General features: G+C 33.1%; 3 protein-coding genes across 5 annotated transcripts; all 3 read left to right on the top strand.

Moving 5' to 3' along the window:
* The first annotated feature begins 4,366 nt into the window (after positions 1–4,366).
* Positions 4,367–5,940, top strand: LOC111402063 (BTB/POZ and MATH domain-containing protein 2-like). The gene is made up of 2 exons (XM_023030109.1): positions 4,367–4,735; positions 5,509–5,940. The coding sequence occupies exons 1-2, from the start codon at positions 4,498–4,500 to the stop codon at positions 5,685–5,687; spliced, it is 417 nt and encodes a 138-aa protein (XP_022885877.1). The 5' UTR covers positions 4,367–4,497; the 3' UTR covers positions 5,688–5,940.
* A 6,796-nt stretch (positions 5,941–12,736) lies between these two features.
* LOC111402078 (sm-like protein LSM2) lies at positions 12,737–15,741 on the top strand. Its single transcript, XM_023030132.1, has 3 exons — positions 12,737–12,892; positions 13,008–13,166; positions 15,328–15,741. Exons 1-3 carry the CDS (start codon positions 12,890–12,892, stop codon positions 15,445–15,447), a joined length of 282 nt encoding a protein of 93 aa, XP_022885900.1. The 5' UTR covers positions 12,737–12,889; the 3' UTR covers positions 15,448–15,741.
* Positions 15,742–15,880: 139 nt separating this feature from the next.
* Positions 15,881–19,580, top strand: LOC111402069 (NKAP-like protein). 3 transcript variants are annotated; one of them, XR_002704181.1, is made up of 3 exons: positions 15,881–17,825; positions 18,674–18,722; positions 19,271–19,580. XR_002704181.1 is itself a non-coding variant. In XM_023030119.1 (2 exons), exon 1 carries the CDS (start codon positions 16,257–16,259, stop codon positions 17,817–17,819), a length of 1,563 nt encoding a protein of 520 aa, XP_022885887.1. In that variant the 5' UTR covers positions 15,881–16,256; the 3' UTR covers positions 17,820–17,825; positions 19,271–19,580. The 3 variants fall into 3 exon arrangements, 1 of the variants encoding a protein (XP_022885887.1); XR_002704173.1 differs by having other exon boundaries at positions 15,881–18,596; positions 19,271–19,576; XM_023030119.1 differs by lacking the exon at positions 18,674–18,722.
* The last annotated feature ends 4,660 nt before the right edge of the window (positions 19,581–24,240 follow it).

The following is a 24,240-nucleotide window of genomic DNA, read 5'->3' on the forward strand; positions in this document are numbered from 1 at the left end:
AACAAACCCAAAGTTATCATGAAATCAAAAATCACTTTTCATTGGCTTGATTCTAATCGAATTAGACTAGCAATTTGTCAAAAATGAATAAACCTAAAGTTATCACACAATCATCATAAGACACTTTTCATTGGCTCGATTCCAATCGAATTAGACTAGCAATTTGCCAAAAATGAGCAAGCCCGAAGTTATCATGAAATCAAAGACCACTTTTCATTGGATCGATTCCAATCAAATTAGACTAGCAATTTGCTAAAAATGAAAAAATCGAAAGTTATCATGAAATCAAAACTACTTTTCATTGGCTCGATTCCAATCGAATTGGACTAGCAATTTGCCAAAGACGAATAATCTCGATGTTATCATGAAATCGAAAGCCACTTTTCATTGGCTCAATTCTAATCGAATTAGACAAGCAATTCGCCAAAAAGAGCAAGCCCGAAGTTATCATGAAATCAAAACCATTTTCATTGGCTCGATTCCAATTGAATCAGACTCGCAATTTGCTGAAAATGATCAAACTCGAAGTTATCTTGAAATAAAAAACCACTTTTCATTAGCTCGATTCCAATCGAATTAGACTAGCAATTCACCAAAAATGAGCAAGCCCGAAGTTATCATGAAATGAAAAATCACTTTTCATTGGTTCGATTCCAATCGAATTAGACTAGCAATTTGCAAAAAATGAACAAACCCGAAGTTATCATGAAATCAAAACTACTTTTCATTGGCTCGATTCCAATCGAATTCGACTAGTAATTTGCCAAAGACGAATAATCCCGATGTTATCATGAAATCAAAAGCCACTTTTCATTGGCTCAATTCTAATCGAATTAGACAAGCAACATGCCAAAAAGAACAAACCCGAAGTTATCATGAAATCAAAACCATTTTTCATTGGCTCGATTCCAATTGAATTAGACACGCAATTTGCTGAAAATGATCAAACCCGAAGTTTTCTTGAAATCAAAAACCACTTTTCATTGGTTCAATTCCAATCGAATTAGACTAGCAATTCGCCAAAAATGAGCAAGCCCGAAGTTATCATGAAATCAAAACTACTTTTCATTGGCTCGATTCCAATCGAATTGGACTAGCAATTTGTCAAAGACGAATAATCCCGATGTTATAATGAAATCGAAAGCCACTTTTCGTTGCCTCAATGCTAATCGAATTAGACAAGCAATTCGCCAAAAAGAACAAGCCTGAAGTTATCATGGAATCAAAACCATTTTTAGTTGGCTCGATTCCAATTGAATTAGACTTGCAATTTGTCGAAAACGATCAAATCCGATGTTATCATGAAATCAAAAACCACTTTTCATTCGCTCGATTCCAATCGAATTAGACTAGCAAATCGCCAAAAACGAGCAAGCCCAAAGTTATAATGAAATCAAAAACCACTTTTCATTGGATCGATTCCAATCGAATTAGACTAGCAATTTTGCCAAAAACTAACAAACCCGAAGTTATCATGAAATCAAAATCCACTTTTCATTGGCCTTATTTCAATCGAATAAGACTAGCAATTTGCAAAAGATGAACAAACCCGATGTTATCATGAAATCAAAAACCACTTTTCATCTTCTCGATTCCAATCGAATTAGACTAGCATTTCTCAAAAAATGAACAAACCCACAGTTATCATGAAATCGAAAGCCACTTCTCATTAGCTCGATTCCAACTGATTTAGACTAGCAATTTGCCAAAATGAACAAATCTGAAGTTATCATGAAGTTAAAACCACTTTTCATTAGCTCAATTCCAATCGAATTAGACTAGCAATTAGCCGAAAACGATTAAACCTGAAGTTATCTTGAAATAAAAAACAACTTTTCATTGGCTCGATTCCAATCGAATTAGACTAGCAATTCGCCTAACAGAACAAACTCGAAGGTATCATGAAATCAAAACCACTTTTCATTGGCTCGATTCCAATCGAATTAGACTAGCAATTTTCAAAAATGATCAAACTCGAAGTTATCATGAAATCAAAAACCACTTTTCATTGGCTTGATTTCAATCGAATTAGACTAGCAATTTGCCAAAGACGAACAAACTCGAAGTTAACATGAAATCAAAAACCACTTTTCATTGGCTCGATTCCAATCGAATTAGACTAGTAATTTGCCAAAAACGAACAAATTCGAAGTCATCATGAAATCAAAAATTACTTTTCGTTGGCTCGATTCCAATCGAATTAGACTAGAAAATCGCCAAAAACGAGCAAGCCCAAAGCTATCATGAAATCAAAAACCACTTTTCATTGGCTTGATTTCAATCGAATTAGACTGGCAATTTGCCTAAGACGAACAAACTTGAAGTTAACATGAAATCAAAAACCACTTTTCATTGGCTCGATTCCAATCGAATTAGACTAGGAATTTGCCAAAAATGAGCAAATTCGAAGTTATCATGAAATCAAAAGCCACTTTTCGTTGGCTTGATTCCAATCGAATTAGACAAGCATTTCTCAAAAGAAAGAACAAACCCAAACTTATCATGAAATCGAAAGCACCTTTTCATTGGCTCGATTCCAATCGAATTAGACTAGCAATTGGCCAAAAATGAACAAACTCGAAGTTATCTTGAAATCAAAACCACCTTTGATTAGCTCAATTCCAATCGAATTTGTCTAACAATTAGCCGAAAACGATCAAACTCGAAGTTGTCATGATATCAAAAGCCACATTTCATTAACTTAATTCGAATGGAATCAGACAAGAAACTCGTCTAAAATGAACGAACTCGAAGTTATCATGAAATCGAAAGCCACTTCTCATTGGCTCGATTCCAGTCGAATTACTCGAAGTTATCATGAAATCGAAAGCCTCGTTCATTAGCTCGATTCCAATCGAATTAGACTAGCGACTTGCCAAAAATGAACAAACCCGGAGTTATCAGGAAATCAAAACCACTTTTCATTGGCTCGATTCCAATCGAATTAGGCTAGCAACTTGTCTAAATCGAGCAAACCCGAAGTTATCATGAAAACGGAAACCACTTTTCATTGGCTCGATTCCAATCGAATTACACTAGCATTTCTCAAAAAAATGAACAAACGCGAACTTATCATGAAATCGAATGCAACTTTTCGTCGGCTCAATTCCAATCGAATTAGACTAGCAATTGGCCAAAAACGAACAAACTTGAAGTTATCATGAAATCAAAACTACTTCTCATTAGCTCAATTTCGATCGAATTTTTCTAGCAATTAGCCGAAAACGATCAAACCCAAAGTTATCATGAAATCAAAAGCCACTTTTCATTGGCTCGATTCCAATGGAATCAGGCTAGGAACTCGTCTAAAATGAACGAACTCTATGTTATCATGAAATCGAAAGCCACTTTTCATTGGCTCGATTCCAATCGAAATACCCGAAGTTATCATGAAATCGAAAGCCTCTATTCATTAGCTCGATTCCAATCAAATTAGACTAGTAATTCGCCAAAAATGAACAAACCCGAGGTTATCAAGAATTCAAAACCACTTTTCATTGGCTCGATTTCAATCTAATTAGACTAGTAATTCGCCAAAAATGAACAAACCCAAAGTTATCATTAAATCAAAACCACTTTTCATTAGGTCGATTCAAATCAAATTAGACTAGCAACTTGCCAGAGACAAACAAACCAGATGTTATCATGAAATCGAAAGCCACTTTTCATTGTCTCGATTCCAATCAAATTAGACTAGCAATTCGCCGAAAACGAACAAACCCGATGTTATCATGAAATCAAAACCACTTTTCATTGGCTCGATTCCAATCGAATTAGAGTTACAATTTGCTAAAGACGAATAAACCCGATGTTATCATGAAATCGAAAGCCAGTTTTCATTGGTTCAATTCTAATCGAATTAGACAAGTAATTCGCCAAAAAGAACAAACCCGAAGTTATCATGAAATCAAAACCATTTTTCATTGGCTTGATTCCAATTGAATTAGACTCACAATTTGCTGAAAATGATCAGACCCAAAGTTATCATGAAATCAAAAACCACTTTTCATGGGCTCGATTCCAATCGAATTAGACTAGCAATTTGCCAAAAATGAACAAACCCGATGTTATCATGAAATCAAAACTACTTTTCATTGGCTTGATTCCAATCGAATTTGACTAGCAATTTGCCAAAGATGAATAATCCCGATGTTATCATGAAATCGAAAGCCACTTTTCATTGGCTCAATGCTAATCGAATTAGACAAGCAATTCGCCAAAAAGAACAAACTCGAAGTTATCATGAAATCAAAACCATTTTTCGTTGGCTCGATTCCAATTGAATTAGACTCGCAATTTGCTGAAAATGATCAAACCCGAAATTATCTTGAAATCAAAAACCCCTTTTCATTGGCTACTTTGATTCAATCTGTTTTGAACTGTTTGTCGATGAAGAAATTTTCCCGCTTGTTGACTCTGATATGTTGATTCATTCCTTCTGTCACATGTGTCTTGTAGGCCCTACTTCATTTTATATACTGGGATGTGCTACCTGACATGGAAGAACTTACCGGTATGAACTCAAAATGGGCTTCAACCTTGATGGCTCAGCATCTGCTTGCAGCTGCTGATCGGTATGGTTTAGATAGGCTTCGGTTGCTTTGTGAGGCTAATCTATGCGAGGATGTTGCTATAAATACTGTTGCAAATACGCTGGCATTGGCAGAGCAGCATCATTGTTTCCAGCTGAAATCTGTGTGTCTCAAATTTGTTGCATTGCCTGAAAATCTTAGAGGTAAATCTTTTGTCTACATTTCAATTTTAAACCTTGTTATACACACTGGTACTCACATGCTTTACCAAGTAACTGGAGTCTGAAGCTATGCTTTTGACGAAGAACCCAGATTCCAAATGAACAAATTCAAACTTGAAAAGGATCTTTCTGATTCGAGTTATATCAGAATCATGATCTCATAGGAACCAATGATATAAATATAGGCAATGGATTTATATAACCTTATTTAGGAGTTGGGATCGCTAGGAGGTCCATATGATTGGATGTATGATCATAGCCCTTTCTATGCTTTTTTTTTGGCTTTTACTCCTTGAGGTTATATTTTAAAGGATTGCTACTCGGATAGTAGGATTGGGAGATAGGATCCTACAATCAAGGTAGGATCATCAGATTTTATGGTTTTTCTATGATGCACTTCTAAGACAAAGACGGCATTGTATCTGTAGATCTTTTTAGCAGTTGTTTTGGTCTACTAATGTTTTTAAGAAAATGCAGCATCTGAATGCCTTTTTTGTTGCCCAAATCAAAATGCAGGATAAGATTTCCCCAATATAAAATCATGCAACATTGTAAAGTCTTCCTATACAGGAAGTCCTAAGCTGCCGCCTATGAATAATTTTTGTCAAAACTCTAGTTATCGACAAACAATTTACATTTTTGTTTATTGAGAACAAAGCGAGTTTGACAAATCGGTTTTCATTGTATTAGTCTAAGTTTGCAATGTCTTGCACGAATCGTTACTGACAAATTGACGTTTTTTTTTTCTCCTTCAGCTGTTATGCAGACGGATGGTTTTGAGTATTTGAAGGAAAGCTGCCCTCATGTCCTAACTGAACTTCTAGAGTACGTTGCCAGGATAAGTGAACACTCCATTGCCATTGGCAAGCATGGTAATGAAGGTATCATGGATGGTAGTGATGTGAATGGTCGACGTGTGAAGCAAAGACTATAGGAGGAGTTGCTATCGAGAGAGAGAATAGCTTAGATCCTTCTTTAGGGTTATTAGAGAGACATTTTTTGAGCTGCAGCTTCAAGTATGATGCTGATGTAAATTCAATGGTTCTGTCTTATGTATTGTTCGATTGTGAAGTATAATTTGTGTATGGTTTTGTTTTGAGGGACAAACTTTAAACAAATATATGAATATACAGCTCCCCGTCTCTAGTTTGTCCGAAAATGACTATGAACCCATTGCTATTCTGATTTCTAATTGAACGGATTTTGTTGATTGGATATGCCGAAAATGTCGCAGTTCTCGTCATCTATGAAATTCTTTTTGTTGGGGAAGATAAAAATTAGATCCACAAATTTGATTTGTCGATGTTTCATTGAGCTTCTTAATTTAGATAAGATGGCGAAATTCCACATTGAACTTAGGGTCCATTTGATTACAAAGATGGAATTTGAGTGGAAAGAAAAGTAATTTTAGGGAATTGAATTGTCTAAAAATTATTTTTCTAGGAATTGTAAATTATTGTATTTGATTGTATAATTTTTTTACGTGAAAAATGTTGAAATAAGCATTTTTTGATGTTCGTTTGACTTTGTTTACATGAAAATTGTCAATTAAAGTGATAGATTTTATTGGTATTGGAGATAGAATTTGTTTCCATTGTCAAAAACAAAAAATTTAAGAAAATTATTTATTTTCGATGTTCGTTTGGCTTTGTTTTATATAGAAATTGTCAATTAAAGAGAAATATTTTTTTTACAATAATTTTTAAAATTTATTTAAATTGCCAAAAAAAAAAAAAAAAAAGGGACGTGAAAACGTGGAATTGAATTCCATTTGGTAGAATTGGCTGATGTGGCAAGGAAAATCAATTACATTCTACATTTTGCCAATCAAACAACAATAAATTAGAAAGATAGAATTTCAATTCCATTTTCCTTAAAATTTCACTCCTATCAAACAAAGCCTTAGAGTCGAGTTAAAATACATTTTTTCTACTTTAGGATTATGAAATTCAGTACGAGGTGTCAGATGTGCTAGTATGGATCCCAATTAAAAAGGGGATTTTAATTATTTACTACATATGTAAAATTTGATATTTAACTGTTAAGCATGTCGAGGGTGCATTCCATTGAGATTTTTGACAAATGTTTAAGGATTTAAACAGTTTAGTATATTCAATATATAATTTTTGATCTATTTAACAGTATAAATATGTTAAATTGAGATTTTATAAATTTTTAAAAAGCATTTAAAAGTTTCAATAATAAAAAAGTACTGACTTTTAAACAAAAAATTAAAAAAGAAATTCTAAAATTTTCTCCTGCACCCAAGATTATGTGACTTTTTAACAAAATAATTTTCTAAATATATATTTATTGTGATTTTATTATTTTTCTTTCATCTTCCTTCTAGAAAACTCAGCCATAATTTAAAAATTATTATTTTTTGTTATATCATTTTCTACGAAAAAATATTAAATTTTGATTAAAATATTCTTATGGCTTTTTTTCTTTTGTCAATCCAATTTTTTTTATGTAAAAGATCAAATTGTATTTAAAATTTATATGTAGTAATTATAGTTTTTATTACATGGGACAAAGGTAAGGGGAAGGGGATTGATTTTCCACTTTCTATGTGAAAATTTCTCGCTATGCCATACTCAAATGAATTTCGTTTGAATTCTATAAAAATCAATAAAAATTTTAAATTTTAAAACGAGTCCATAGAAATCTAATAAAATATTTTCATTAATTCTATACAAATTCAACAAAAAATTATTATTAAAAAAATGTCTATGAAAATCTTCAAAAGACCCAATTCAAGAGGGGTACTTTTAAGAAAGACCTAATCAAAAGACTATTTTTTCACATTGATCAAATTTTTTTTGTCATTCACTAAAAGAGTCTTTTGAAGAATAAATGTCATTTTTGCCGTTATTATGTTTTGTAATTACAAAAACATATCATTTGCTCCAAAGACAATAATACCCTCTTTAAAAAATTAATAAATCTAAATACTCCCACTTAAATTTCAAAATGAAATCACTTTCCTTATCAGATTCTCCAACACAATTAAAAATAAATTTCCTCTTCCATCTGCTTGAACATTGAAATCTCGAAAAATATCAAAGCTTCAAAAAAAAAAATATTACTCACAGTCGACACTTGAAATTGGTAAGTATAAATACGTATTTTTAATTTCATTTTAGTTAAATTAATACATTGTTTGAATTTTTAAATCTTATTTCAGCGTATGATTTTAGAAAAATAAATTATTACATTCTTAAACGGATGTATAATTTTTTTAGCAAAAACGAGGAAAAAAGTCAACTGTTCAGATCAGCAAAATGGAGAAGATAGCCGGCCAAACGACCAGGCCGGATGTTAACGGCCGACCCAGACAGCCTGGGCTGATTTTTTTTAATGATTGTGTGTGTCATATTTTTTCATCTTTTCATTCTCATAATTACAATTTTTTTAATAAATGATGTTTCCTAATGCAGATATGGGATTAGCTGTTGTCCCAATTTGTTACTTTGGTGAATTTGAAAATATGAAAATGATCGATGAAATGGATGAGTAAAAGACATGGTTATACTGCAATTGTAATAACATCGAGTACACCATATCCAGAAATGTACAATGAGATACAGAACTTGCTGAAAGTCGATCATTCTGAGTATGGCATGAAATTGGGATTTCTAATGGGCGAGCATACATCCATTTCAATTCCATCTATAATGATTACTTTTGAAGCTGAAATGAAGGTTTTAATTGAAATGAACAAGAAACGTGCGATTCCTATTTGCTTAACTTTGATGAAAAAGAACGTCCCCGAAAGTGAACACGAAGATTTCGATGAAGGGGATCGTAATGTGAATGAGTTTTGAGACAGTGAAAATAGTGCGTGATGATGTTGTGGCTATTTCAGAGACAGTTGCTCCTCACCACGATCTCACTGTTACACACAGAATTTGTTCGGTAGTTCAAGACAACGAAAGAGATAATGACTTTACAAATGAGAATTTGATTGCTTTATCCCGTCTGAGATATGAGTCGAGTGGGTGCTTACAATCTGGACTGAGTGCACGGTGCTCTAATTGTTTGCGTGTAGTCCCCGACGATGAAGATTTGTATGTCGAACAACTGTTTGACACGAAAAAAGATTTGCAGGAAGTTGTTCACCGGATTGCTTTGAAACACAATTTTGAGTTTAAAGTGAAAAAATCAAATAAGTCAACTTACACAATTGTCTGCGTTGACGACAGTTGCCTTTGGTGTTTGCGAGCAACGAAAATGGACACGAATGAGTTCTTTGAGGTTCGTAAGTATGCACGGGAACATTTATTCGAAGTGGGTATTCGTCGAAATGATCACAGACAAGCCCGATCATGGTTCATTGGTCGAGAAGTAATGCACAAGTTTCAGGACTCACGAACAATCTACAGACATTCGGATATTATTAATGACGTTCATCGAAAGTACAGGGTGATCATGAGCTATCAGAAGGTTTGGAAGGCCAAAGAATGCGCTTTGGAGGACTTGATGGGTTCGACCAATGAGAATTATGCTAAATTGGCCAGGTATTTCTTTGTTTAGATGTTTATTTAATATTTATTTCAAATGTTAATTATTCATGTCAATTGTTTAATTAATTATTTAATCAATTGTTTACTTAATGTCTAACTAATTATTTAATGCAGTCATTAATTTTAATTGTTTATTTAATTATTTATCAATTTTTTATTTAATGTGTAATTAATTATTTATTTAATTCAATTGTTAATTTTTCAGTTTATTTAATATTATTTATTTTATTATTTAAATTATAATTATTGTTTATTTAAATTGGTCCAGTTTTGCTATGACATGGAAAGAATTAATACTAGATCGATATTTTTTATTGAGAAGGATGACGAAAATCATTTCAAGTATTTCTTTATGACCCTTGGACAATGCGTTCGAGGATTTTGAAACGCAATGCGACTCTTAATCCTAGTCGACGGTACAACCCTTAAGGCGAGATACGGGGACAAGTTAATTATTGCAACATGTCAAGATGCTAAAATCCAAATTTACCATCTTGCATTCGGTATAGTTGACGGAGAAAATGATTTGGCGATGTTTTGGTTTTTCACGAAATTGAGGAAAGTAATTGGGGATGAGGGAAACTCGAGTATGGAAAATGTAGCAACTTTGCCCCCAAGATCAAAGCGGAGGGCATCTCCGTTAACTGGCTTAAGCAGTCGACACAGTAATGAATCGATCAACTGTCCAGAGAACTGTACAGATCGCAGCAAATACAGGGGCCATAGGCGGGATCGACGTAATATCTCTACGTGTTCCTCGTCCAATGAATCCAACACTGGTATGAAATTGGCAAAGTTATAGTTCGACGTAACTTTGCCATGAGCTTGCCCCAAGGCTGCATCCAAATGGTAATCCATCCTACAAAATTTCTAATGTTAGAATATTTGAAACATAATGTCACAAAAATCAACTAATCGAACTGTAAGTAATATACCTACGAAATAACAGATAATAAAGAAAATGAATTAAAAATTAGACAACAACTTATAAAAAACGAAAAACTAATTTTTTTTTAAAAATTATTTATTTCATAGTTTATTTTAATCCATGTTAGAAATTTATTTCAATTATTTATTTAATTAAATTTGATTATTTATATTTAATTACTTATTTAAATAAATTATTTTAAAATTTTATATTTCTTAGTTATTTAAATTGTTTATTTTTATTTAAACGTTCATTATTTATTTCAATTGTTTATTTGTTTATTTAACATTTATTTTAATTGTTTATTGAATGCTTAATTTTAATTATTTATTATAATTGTTTATTTAATTATTTTCTTTAAATTATTTATCAAACATTTAAACATAAATATGTAATTATTTGTTATATTTTTCTTTAGTTGTTTATTCAATATTTATTTTAATTATTAATTGAATATTTGATTATTTATTTTAAATAGTAAATATTTATTTCAATTGTTTACCTACATTCTAATTACTTATTTTGATTATTTTTATCCAATTATTTTTCATTTATTCGTTTCAATTGTTCATTTAAATTATTTGATTTAATTACTTATATTGATCGATTATTTGAATTATTTATTGAACAAGCAAACATAAATATTAATCATTTATTTCAAATGTTAGGAATTTATTTCAATTAAATTTCAATTAATATTTTCATTAATAACATTTATTCATTTATCATTTAAATAATCATTTAATTATTATTTAAATATTTATTATTTATGTTTGTGTGTTTCAATTACTTATTTATTACAATTATTTTTCATTTATTTGTTTCAATTGTTCATTTAAATTATTTGATTTAATTACTTATATTGATCGATTATTTAAATTATTTATTAAACAAGCAAATGTAAATATTTAATTACATATTTTGATTACTAACATTTATTCATTTATCATTTAAATAATCATTTAATTATTATTTAAATATTCATTCTTTATTTTTGTGCATTTCAATTAATTATTTATTCTAATTGTTTTTCATTTATTTGTTTTAATTGTTCATTTAAATTATTTGATTTAATTACTTATATTGATTGATTATTTAAATTATTTATTGAATAAGCAAACGTAAATATTTAATTATTTATTTCAATTAAACTTTAATTAATACTTTGATTAATAACATTTATTCATTTATCATTTAAATAATCATTTCATTATTATTTAATTGTTCATTATTTATTTTTGTGCATTTCAATTAATTATTTGTTCCAATTATTTTTCATTTATTTGTTTCAATTGTTCATTTAAATTATTTGATTTAATTACTTATATTGATCGATTATTTAAATTATTTATTGAACAAACAAACCTAAATATTTAATTATTTATTTCAAATGTTATAAATTTGTTTCAATTAAATCTTAGTTACGTATTTTGGTTATTAACATTTGTTCATTTATCATTTAATTATTATTTAAATATTTATTATTTATTTTTGTGCATTTCAATTAATTAATTATTCCAATTTTTTTCATTTATTGTTTCAATTGTTCATTTTAATTATTTGATTTAAATACTTATATTGATCGATTATTTAAATTATTTATTGAACAAATAAACGTAAATATTTAATTATTTATTTCAAATGTTAGAAATTTATTTCAATTAAACTTTAATTAATATTTTGATTATTAACATTTATTAATTTGTCATTTAGATAATCGTTTAATTATTATTTAAATGTTCATTATTTATTTTTGTGCGTTTCAATTAATTATTTATTCCAATTGTTTTTAATTCATTTGTTTCAATTGTTCATTTAAATTATTTGATTTAATTATTTATATTGATTGATTATTTAAATTATTTGTCGATCAAATAAACTTAAATATTTAATTCTTTATTTTAAATTTTAGATATTTGTTTCAATTAAAGTTTAATTACGTATTTTGATTATTAACATTTATTCATTTATCATTTAAATAATAATTAAATTATTATTATTTAAGTAATAAATAAATAAGTAGTTAAATAATAATTTATTGTTGTGTGTTTCAATTATTTAATCCACACGTTAAAAAAAACAGAGGGCCCATGCAGAATACAGACAGCCCAGGCCGTCTTTGACAGAAGGCCTGTGCTGTCTGTCTTCTCCAATCAGTGTCAGAGATCGTCATTTCCAACGATTTTCGGCCAAAAAAATCTCAAAAAATGCAATTTCTAATAATTTTACATAATCTACAAAAATTTCTACTACTATTTCCAAAAAAATAAACCTTCAACATCCAGTTCAAGGATTAATGGGGGAAAAATAAGCAAAACTTACCTTCCTCGCCTTTAGTGGTGGCCGGTCAGTCTCCTTCTAAGAAAAAGTCGTCGATTTTCTTGCTATTTCTTCTCCTTCTTTCTCTAAACGTCGATTTGAGAGTGATTTGTTAGCGACAATATTGAATTTTCATTATTTTTAAAATTTTTACAAATTTTTCAATTTTTTATTTTTAAACAGAAGTCAACTATCGTCTTGAAAAATTGTGGCTATCTACGAGCATTTCCTCCAATTCAATATCCTTTCAAATTAGGGCTTCTTTCTAATATAGAGTCTGTTTCAAGGCACACGAATGTACCCCAGCGGAACTTGAATTATATCATATAGCGATCAAGAAAATTGACAATTTTCTCACTCAAAATGGTAAAATTTCATAAAATCTATTGCTATTTCTTGTTCTTCTGAAAATTTTCTGCTTTATTGAATATTCCAATTTCTTCTTCTTGTTCATCTAGGGTTTGTTTTGATATGATTGCAGCTGTTCTTCTCGTACTTCAAGGATCTGGTGGGTCGAGAAGTGACTGTGGAGCTGAAGAACGATTTGGCGTTAAGTGGTACTTTACACTCTGTGGATCAGTACCTCAACATTAAGCTCGAAAACACGCGGGTTGTTGATCAAGACAAGTACCCCCACATGGTATTCCCTTTTTCTTCCTCACTTTAGGATTTTGGATTTTTTTATTAAGGAAATTTAATAATAAGTTCCAAAGCATCCAGGGAAACTGAAAACTTAAAATGTTCTTACAATAAGCTTTCTTTCTTTAGTCAATTTTTATACTTGTCTATTTTGTTGAATGAATGCATTATCTGGGCACTAAATGCCATTTAGGTAAAGATTTCTCGTCTAGAAGTTGAGTTTTATTTACATAATGTGTTTCATTTTTAAGATGTATGGTCCTTGGATTTGCTATTGTTTGGAATTTTTGTTGTGCCTACTTGATGAAATATGAAGGATTATGTAAATCTAAGGTGGCATTTTGTGTTTCAAATTTTAGAGGAATATGCATGTTTACGAAATTCTATGTAATGGAAATATGTTGTGAGGAATTCGAATATTTATTTATGATTTCCATTCTGTTTGTCTGACTTTTATTTTAAACCACCACCATGATGGTAAATTTATCAATACTAGAACATAAAGTACAATAACACCCACAATACACTTTTTGATTATTGAATTATATGGTGGAGTATTGGAACCTCCATTCTTATTGCAAATGTGCGGTAACATGAAGAAGTCTCTCTTCACTTAAATGGTTGGATGCTAAATAATTTTGAAATATGATTTTAGGTATTTATTTTGCGGACACGTGACTAAGAATTGTACAATACCTCTGATTCCTGGAAATAAATTAATGTAACTTCAAATATGAGGATTAGCAATTGGTAATTGAAATGAGTTTCTCGTCCAATTGACGCATATGGAAGAAAATGTTTTATCTTTTGAATCTAATCGTTCATTTCATTTTGGAATTCTATTGCTCATTTGACTTCTATATTGTTTTTCCAACCAGTGGAGTTTATTTAGCATTCCAAAGTTAATACCGCTGCACAATCCAACCTCACTCACATAAATAACAGAATAAAAAGAAATGCAAAAATGTCATACCTGTTCTATTTAATCCTTTGAAAAAATAAAAATAAAAAAATCTTATCCTAACATTAACTATAATCCAATCTACAGTGGACTGCCTTTAATTCATTCTTTATTGATCATCAGTATACATTTCTCTTGCTTCCCTTATCCTTCCCTCCCAAATTCTTGTAGGAGTCAGGAGCATGTCATGTTTAGACCTGTACTGTGGATAAGGCTTGAGGCATCATTGAATCGAGTATGTTATCTGTTAATAGGATCTGCAGCATGTCAGGGTGGGTGATTGCCTAGTATGTTGTTTCCCATGCTTTTTAAGGTTTACATAATTAGTTTGTTCTTTGCATCTTGTATTCGTTGTTGCCTATTGAGCTTAAGCACAAACCTCATCTGTTCCTGTGTTCTATTGATGGTATATTTTAGTGAAATTAATATTAGTAATTCATTGTCAATTGGATGCGTTATTGCACGTATGCCTGAGCTTTCACTTTCTTTTTATCCTTTTGGTCATTCTATTGTGTTGTGTTCCCAACATTTTTTAAATCTACATCGACGTAAAGAGACTTTCCATACAACTTGGGTTATATTGTTTTTTTCACTGGGATTTGAGCTGGTGAGATGTAATGCTAAAAATTGCTTAGTTTGCATAATACTCTAATGATTGTTTCTTGGAGTTATTGGTTGTTTGGTTCAGAACGCAATTGCTTTTCGAGCTAATACGAACATTCTCTTCTATATGTGTGCATCCGTCGAATTAACTTTTCATTCACCCCTTTTTCGTCCTTGCTTTGCTGCATACTTTTTGCAATGTTTGTGGGAGTATATGCTTCTTTGCTAGCTTTAAAATAAATAGGTTTTTAAGAGCATGTTTGGTACGGCTTAAAGCCCAAACAAAATCAATTTTTTGACCGTTATTTCAATAATTTAGCTGTCATTTTTGAATTACTCTCACAAATACGACCCACTTTATCTCTAACGGTCAAAAAATCAATTAATAAAATCCCTACCAAACAAGCACTAAATTTATAAAATTGATAAGCAAGTTATATTTTTACAATAAGGTAGAGTTATTTTCCTAATAACTTTTGCAAAAAAAAAAAAAAGTATATATATATATATATATATATATATAAAGTTACATAAAATAAACTTTTACTTATTTTTAAGCTAGTCAAACATGCATATTCATCTTTTCGATCTGTGACAGCTTTCAGTGAGGAATTGCTTCATCAGAGGATCAGTGGTGAGGTACGTCCAATTGCCACCAGAGGGAGTTGATGTTGAATTGCTTCATGATGCCACAAGAAGAGAAGCCAGGGGTGGCTAAAGCACATCGGTTATCCTTCGTATGCTTAGAGATTGTCATTTAAATGCATTTACATTTAGTAAGAATCTTTTGTGGAAAATTTGCTAACTTATCAACTCTGTAATTTTAGGAAAGATTTCAATTGAAGTTTATGTCACATCTCTTGGTTTTGATTATCAGAAATATGAATTACTAAGCTTTATGCTTCTATAGATCTTTGAGTTAATCTATAATCATGAATTGAAGGCTGTAGCAAAAAGGGATTCATGTAATCGACTCTAAAATTATTGAGAACGAAGTTTATTTTGTTCATCATTTTTGTGTTTTGCTGGCATTGGGTCACATATATTGACAGTGGAGCAGTTGTGGACAACGTGATAATAACATGTTTGGTTGAGGATTTTGGTTGATGTTATGGATAAAGAGAACTAAAATACTGTTTATTTTGTGATGTAATCGGTTTGACAAAGTTTAAATTTTTATTTAAGTTTGTCAAACATATATATTTTTTATTCATACATTTCATGTTACTCACTTATAAATAAGGTTTATAATTTATTAGTACTTAAAAGCACGTGTTCTATTTGCAAACTCTCTTTTGACACGTTTCTATATTCTAATGGAATATTGAGATGGGACCTTCTAATTGAAAGAAGGTTGAGAATAAAAATGTGAAATTTGGAAACATTAATGTTACAATGAATAAAATGAGGACTAAAGTTCAATTTAATGAAAAAACTTCCGTTGATTGAAGCCTCGTCAAAATCCCAAATGTATCTCATTCCCACAGAACCCAAAATCGCTGTATTGCTCCACTGTAATCCCCAATAATGGGTAGAATTTCCTCCGCAGTAGAATTCCCCGAAGACCGCCGCCTTCATAGCCACCGGGAAAATGCCCGCCGCTTTCCGGAATCCCATAATTACCACCGTCCTAGTCTTAGCCTTTGCCGTAGCCGGAGTCCAAGCTACAGTAGTAGCCCGCCTGACGACGTCTACAACAGGTACCGTCGCTCTTCTCCTGATTATTCTTCGTACCCTAGACGTAGCCCAAGGCCTGATGAAACCCTACAGGCCGACGGAAGAAATAGAAACAGGTATGACGATGGAAAGAAACCGTTTCTCGATCGCGGTTATAAAAATATACGACATGGGGAGTCTGAATCGGATGAAGAATTGAAATGCTTGGGATTCGAAGAGTACAGGAGGCTTAAGCGCCAGAAATTGAGAAAATTGCTCAGGAATTGTATTTGGAATAGTACTCCTAGCCCTCCTCGGGATCCAAACCAATCCTCGGATTTGGAACCTGAGGATGAAATTACCAGGAAAGTTGAAGAAGATAAGGAGAACAGAGAGGATAACAAATTAAAGTCTGGTTCGAAAAAATTGAGTAGAGATTCATCAGAGAGTGAATCTGAGTCGGAGCCTGAGGACTTCGAATCTAGATCAGATGACTCGCTGTCATGGAAGAAGAGGAAGAGTAGAAAGTCGAGTTTTAGGAGCAGGGCGAGGAGATCAAAATCTGTGTCTGAGAGCAAGAGTGGGTCGGAGGAGTCCAGCGATGACGGCTCGGAAGAAGAAAATAGGAGAAGGCGGAGGAGAAAATCCAAGAAAGAGAACAGTACGAGAAGTAAGAGGTCTGGGAGAAGTAGGAGGAGAAAGAGCAATAATAGGAGGAGTTATTCAAGTGAAAGCCAGACTGATGAGAGTGAAACTGAGGATTCCAATGCTAGTGATCATGGTAAACTAAAGAAAGGGAATCGTTTCCCATCTTTGATGTCTCGAAGGAGCAAGAAGAAGAAAGAATCTGACAAAGAGAGTTCCAATGCCGATGAAAGTAGCTCTGATTCTGAAATTGATGGAAAAAGTGCTAAGCAGAAGGTAGATGAGGCTAAAGTGAGTGACGAAAATGTTGCAGAGTTGCTTAAGTTCAAGGAAATGATTGAGTCTAGGAATAAACTGACTCTGGATAATGAACCAGTTGTTGGGCCAATGCCTTTGCCAAGGGCAGAAGGGCACATTAGCTATGGTGGTGCACTTAGGCCCGGTGAAGGTGATGCCATTGCACAGTATGTTCAGCAAGGTAAACGTATTCCTCGCAGAGGTGAAGTAGGCCTTTCAGCTGAGGAGATTCAAAAGTTTGAGACTCTTGGGTATGTGATGAGTGGTAGTAGGCATCAGAGAATGAATGCCATCCGTATCAGAAAAGAAAACCAAGTTTATAGTGCTGAAGACAAACGAGCTCTGGCAATGTTTAACTACGAGGAGAAGTCCAAGCGTGAGCAGAAGGTTATGGCTGATTTGCAGCGTCTGGTGCAGCGCCATATTGGGCAGGATTCTGGTCCTTCTCACGATCCTTTTGCTGGGAGGGCTGGTGAGGGTGGCGATGTTTGATTCTAGGTGATAATAGTGGTTATGTCTCTATTTTGTTTGTCAATGTTTTCTTCTGGATGATGTAAGGATATAAACCTCTGGTGCTAAGAATGTAGAGCAAATCTTGTGCAGATATTAATTTTTAAGTCTTTTGGTACTTCTTAAGTTTCATCTGCATTTTAGTAAGTCAGTTTAATTCACATGGATTGTTACTAATGATATCATCTGATGACCAAGAACTTCTATAAATGTAGAAATTGTATTTATAGACTGTACTTAGAGATACTTTCTAAAAGAGCAGCTAAAGATATGATTGGTAGCACAGCCATCATGCTAGAACTCGAGGATTAGATGTGAGTTTTAATACATGCCAAACAAAAATATGGATATTCTTTTGGTTTGCTGATCTCAAGTTTGAATGTAATGATTCCTTGAAGGGGTTTACTAGTTCTGATTTTTTAACGCTGAATTAAGGTTAGTCATGTAAAATAAGTGGGTGACTGATGAACTATTGGAGGGAATTTATTTGTAAAGTGAAGTCAGTGTCATTAAGGAGAAAGCAAGCTGCAAGAAAGAGAGAAGTAAAAATGGGATTTAGGCTGGAAAAATTGATAAATACCATTCTAATCTCAAAAGTGCTGTTTCAATTAATGATCACTGAGATTCCCAATTTAGAGGCAATTATTCTGGTATTGTACCTAGTTCCTTAAGGCTACATGTTATGAGCTGTGTTTTTTGCATGGAATCATTTCTGGAGATTTTGATCGAAGTGAAGTTTCTGAACGGCTTCTGAAAAAGGTCTGATGAATTCTTACAGTGCACTGAATTTCTACCTTTTGAAACCAATTATTGATATCATTGTTGTTTTTACATAGGCAATTCGAACACTGATATCAAGGGGCCCAGGATCAAATTCATATACTGGTACTAAACTAAACTAAACTTGCTTGTTTTCTGATTGGAGAGTCATATATCACCATTACTGTTTTTGATTTCTATTCTTGTTTGAGACTTGCTTTTTTCTTTTTTTTTTAATCTTAATCTCTCTTTTATTTTCTAGTTTTTTTTTTTTTTTTTTTTTTTTTATTTTTTTTTGTACTTTTTTTTTTTTTTTTTTTTTATTTTTAATTCTTTTTTTTTTTTTTTTTTTTTTTTTTTTTTTTTTTTTTTTTTGAACATCATTCATAGAGTTGCTGATATACATCATTTGAATCAATATTGATTTTTTAAGTTTATGAAGCTTGAATTATTTTGTTTTGTTGCTACTGCTTGCTTTTGAGTGAGCTAGTGCTTGGACAATAGCAATTTCATGTCCTAGATACTAAGGTGTAATAAAATGGTCAAACGATCTTCCTAAGCTCAACTGTTCCATGGCATACGTGGTGTCATTTTTCCAAAAGTTATTGCATCTCTTTATATTCCATAAGGGAATTGTGAGATCATGGTTATAATTCCCTTTCTAAATGTCACAGGATTTGTTTCTCTTTGTTGAAGTATGAAGGGAAATGGAAATGCCACTTGGATAAAACAGGTCAACAACTCCAGCTCAAACCATGTCAGCAAAATTAGGTCAAGCCATGTCAACTGCAAAACATTCTAGAAGATGAGAGACCCAGCAAGTTGCATAAGGAATATATTGTGGATACCTGTTGAAGAAAAGTGTAGAAGAAATTTCTATTAGGCAACTTGTATAGCATTCATTCTGTTATGTGTGTGTGTGTGTGTATATACTGTAATTGCAAGCATTTGAGAGCAATAATAATTATTTTTCTTCTCCATTCACGTGCTGTAATGGCCTCATCATTATTCCTTTTTATCATTCGTATCTTCATTTTGTAATATGGTATCAGAGCTTTAACAATGGCTAAAGACCACAGCACAGATACCCAATCTGCCATGCATGAAGACTTCAGTCCAAATTCCCAATCTACTGCACATCAAAATTTCAATTCAAATCCTCGACAAAACCAAAACACCTACTTCATACCAAATCCTAATGACCCTACTCATCCGGACAATCCATACTATATTAGGGAGAGTGACAGCTCTGGAACAATACTGGTCACTCATGTACTTGACAACACCAACTACTATGCATGGGCAAGATCCATGAAGAGGGCCCTTAGAATTAAAAACAAACTAGGATTCATTGATGGAAGCCTAACACGGCCCGACCCCAGTAGCTTTTTGGTAGAACACTGGCTCTGTTGCAATGATCTTGTGATAGCCTGGCTACAATACACCATGTCCATGGAAGTAAAATCTTGCACTCTTTATGCAGAAACCGTTAGAGAGCTATGGATGGAACTAGAACATCGATTGGCTCAACAAAATGCCCCACGAATTTATGAGGTAAAACAAGCCATCAACGGCATAATGCAAGACCAAGATGTTGTGAGTGCTTATTTTTCGAAATACAAAACTCTCCTTGATGAATTAATGAATTATGAATCCATACCTAATTGCACTTGTGGAGGACTTCGCACTGTTGTCAATAATCAGAAAAGAGATTGGGTCATGAGATTTCTTATGTGTCTAAACGAATCTTATAAGGATATCAAAGCTCAAATTCTTTTGATTAAGCCTTTGCCTGATCTCAATGAAGTATATTCTATTATACAACTAGAAGAAAAGAGAAGGCATATTTCAATGGACTCTCTACCAAATGACTCCATGGCAATGATGACTCGTGGAATTCGAAATGGAAATCAGCACACAACTAATCGAAATGCCAAGTATTTTTGCACTCATTGTAAAATTGCAGGGCACTCATTGGAAAGATGCCTTAAGGCTAATCCTAACATACCAATGTGTTCCCACTATAACTTACGTGGTTATAGCATAGATAAATGCTTCAAAATCCATGGATACCCCAAGGACACAAACTCTACAATAAAGGTAACCCTCCCAATCATTCTGCAAATCAGGCGACCAGGATTGCTCATTCTCCCATTACAAGAGCAATACACTCAGTTCATAGCACTTCTCAACAAACAGAGTGCTTCACCATCAACTCATTTGGCAAACCAAGTTTGTTCTGTCATTACTCCTTGCACTACTGAGGATCAAATGCCTAATGTTTCTGGTATATCTCTATGTTTGCATTAAAATCCAAGACACCAGCTATCACACCTTGGATCATAGACACAGGTGCCACAAATCATATGATCTGTGGCATCTCTTTGTTCACTAACGTTGTGGCACAGGTTTCCCACTTAGTCACACTTCTTAATGGGAATGGTGTTGCTGTCACCCATATAGGCACAGTGCAAATTTCAGAAAAGTTAATCATGCATGATATACTTTGTGTCCCATCCTTCTCTTTTAACTTAATTTCAACCAGAAGACTAGCTACCATTTTGAATTGCTGTCTTATTTTTCTATATCAATTTTGCTTTATATAGGATCTTTTGACCTGGAGAACGATTGGGATGTAAAGTGAGGCATGGTCTGTACCATATACAACAAAAGGAAATTTCACCATCAGCATTCTTTGATATTTTAAGCAACACCAAAACCATCACAACAGCTATTACACACACTGAAGAATTCGATCTCTGACACTACAGATTAGGACATCCTTCATTCAACATCCTTAAATCCTTAAACAGCAATTAGATCTCCACGAATAACAGCAAACCTTGTATGATCCGTCATTTAGCCAAAATGCACATACCCCCTTTTCCTACTAGTCAACATCAGTCAGCAAAATGCTTTGATTTATTTCATTATGATCTTTGGGGACCATGTAATGAAGTAGCGTATGATAGCTTAAAATACTTTTTAACAATAGTAGAAGACTATAGTAAATGTACTTTGATCTATACCTTGAAATGCAAATCTTACTTTGCAGAGGTTCTGTAAAATGATTGAAAACCAATTTGAAGCCAAAATCAAGATAATTAAAAGTGACAATGGAGGGGAATTTAAAACGAAAGATTTCTATCTTGAAAAAGGAATTGTGCATCAAAAATCTCGTGTTGAAACTTCACAACAAAACTCTGTAGTGGAGAGGAAGCACCAACATATTCTCAATGTGGCAAGGGCTTTAGCCTTTAAGGTTTCAAAGTGAAATTCTGATGAAGTTTTGGAATGATTGTGTACTCACTGTCGTGTACCTCATAAACAGGACTTCCTTACCTCTCCTAAATCACAAAAAACCTTTTGAAATTCTCCTCAACAGGAAGCCAAACTCTTCCCACCTTAGAGTTTTTGGATGCCTAGCATTTGCCACTACCTCACTCACAATAGACACAAATTTGATCCGAGAGCCAAACGATGTATTTTCTTGGGATATCCATTTGGAATGAAAGGTTATAAGCTGATGGATTTAGAAACAAATAAGATCTTTGTTTCAAGAAATGTCACATTCTATGGAAACATTTTCCCTTGCAAGACTATAGATTAGTCAAAAACTAATGCATTATTTGATCCATCAAACTTGCCCTTTGTCCAAACACCAGCCATGAACCATTATCATATGATTGAACATCAAAATTTGGAACCTCTACAATCCTACAACAGAAGCAATGGACCATTGAATGATCGAAGTCTACCATCAAACATCATCACATCACCAACAAGAAATCCAAGTTTTACAAACTCCCCAAATAACTCAAGTTCAAAAAATCCTTTAAATGAATTTGTAAATACCACATCACCATCCATAAATGCAAGTCCTCACCTACCTAGAAGATCTACCAGAACCAGAAAAATTCTCCCATACTTGCAGAATTTTTTATGCCAGGAGGCCAGCTCATCTATCCCATTTCAAGAGTTTAAAAGGCAAAAGGTTCACCCAACTCCAGGTCATCCTTTCCTACTTGAAGCAACTATTTCCTATCATAAATTATCAAATGCACACAAAGCCTTCACCACATCAATCACTTTCCACATAGAGCCAAACAGTTACAGTGAGACATTAAAGTCCCCAGAATGGTGCAAAGCAATGCAGAATGAAATTGATGCACCGGAGCAAAATAACACATGGATTATTATAGATTTACCAGATGGGAAATCAGCCATAGGGTGCAAATGTGTTTTTAGAATCAAATATAATTCAGATGGATCTGTGGAAAGACACAAGGCACAACTGGTCGTCAAAGGATACACACAACAGGAAGGACTACACCACTATGAGACATTCTCCCCAGTTGCAAAGATGATCACTGTCAGAACTTTATTGGCCGTGGCAGCCATCAAAGGATGGTCTCTATGTCAACTTGACGTAAACAATGCATTTATACATGGAGACCTCAATGAAGAGGTGTACCTGGAATTGCCACCAGGGTACTCGAAGGCATCTCAACCAAGGGTCTGCAAATTGCGTAAAAGTCTATATGGCCTAAAACAGGCCTCAAGGCAATGGTACTCAAAATTGTCAACGTTCATCACAGGACTTGGATTTGTTCAGTCAAAAGTAGATTATAGCCTATTCATCAAGTCTCAAGGGAACTTGTTCACTGCCATTTTACTATATGTGGATGACATCATTGTGGTCAGCAATGATATGCAATCAGTCAACTCCCTAAAATTGTTGTTGGATGAAAACTTCAAAATCAAAGATCTGGGAACGTTGAAGTATTTCCTTGGCATTGAGATAGCAAGAAGAAAAGAAGGAACCATGCTTTGTCAAAGGAAATATGCCTTGGACATATTAAGAGATTCAGGCACAATTGGAGCCACGCCAGCAAAAATTCCCTTGAACCAGAATATGAACCTATCCAAAAACCAAGGTGAATTGCTCGATGATCCATCCATGTACAAAAGGCTCATTGGAAGATTTCTCTACCTAACTGTAACCAGACCTGGCATATCTTATGCTGTCCAACTCTTAAGCCAATATATAGATAAACCTAGAATTCCACATATTAATGCAGCACACAAGGTACTTCATTATATTAAGAGAAGTCCAGGTCAAGGCCTATCCTATCCAGCCTCACCAATGCTACAACTTCAAGCGTACAGTGACTCTAATTGGGGATCATGTCCTGACACACGAAGATCCATCACAAGCTATTGCGTTTTCTTAGGATCTTCCTTAATTTCCTGGAAATCAAAGAAACAGGAAATAGTTTCTAGATCCTCAGGAGAGGCTAAATATAGGGCCATGGCAAGCACCTATTGTGAGCTAACATGGTTATAGTTCTTACTCAAAGATTTGACAGTATGCCACCCACAAGCAGCACTCTTGTATTGTGATAGTAAGTCGGCAATCCATATTGTTGGAAATCTTGTTTTCCATGAAAGAACTAAATACATAGAGCTTGATTGTCATTTGATATGAGATAAAATTCAGGAAGGAAGTGTAGTAACTGAACATGTAAAGACTAATGCTCAAGTTGCTGATATTCTTACTAAGGCAATAAATTTACCTAGTTTTAAATCCGATTTGGCCAAGATGGGAGTAAAAGACATCTATTCTCCATCTTCCCGAGGGGGG

Source organism: Olea europaea, chromosome 1, assembly GCF_002742605.1.
Source record: "Olea europaea var. sylvestris chromosome 1, O_europaea_v1, whole genome shotgun sequence".
NCBI classification, from domain to species: Eukaryota; Viridiplantae; Streptophyta; class Magnoliopsida; order Lamiales; family Oleaceae; genus Olea; species Olea europaea.

Excerpts from the sequence above, each read along its gene's own strand:
- LOC111402063 (XM_023030109.1), top strand. The coding sequence starts at position 4,498 with ATGGAAGAACTTACCGGTATGAACTCAAAATGGGCTTCAACCTTGATG. Across the intron at positions 4,736-5,508 it reads ATTGCCTGAAAATCTTAGAG|CTGTTATGCAGACGGATGGT; the intron begins GTAAATCTTTTG and ends TTTCTCCTTCAG.
- LOC111402078 (XM_023030132.1), top strand. Across the intron at positions 13,167-15,327 it reads AAGACAAGTACCCCCACATG|CTTTCAGTGAGGAATTGCTT; the intron begins GTATTCCCTTTT and ends GATCTGTGACAG.
- LOC111402069 (XM_023030119.1), top strand. The coding sequence starts at position 16,257 with ATGGGTAGAATTTCCTCCGCAGTAGAATTCCCCGAAGACCGCCGCCTT.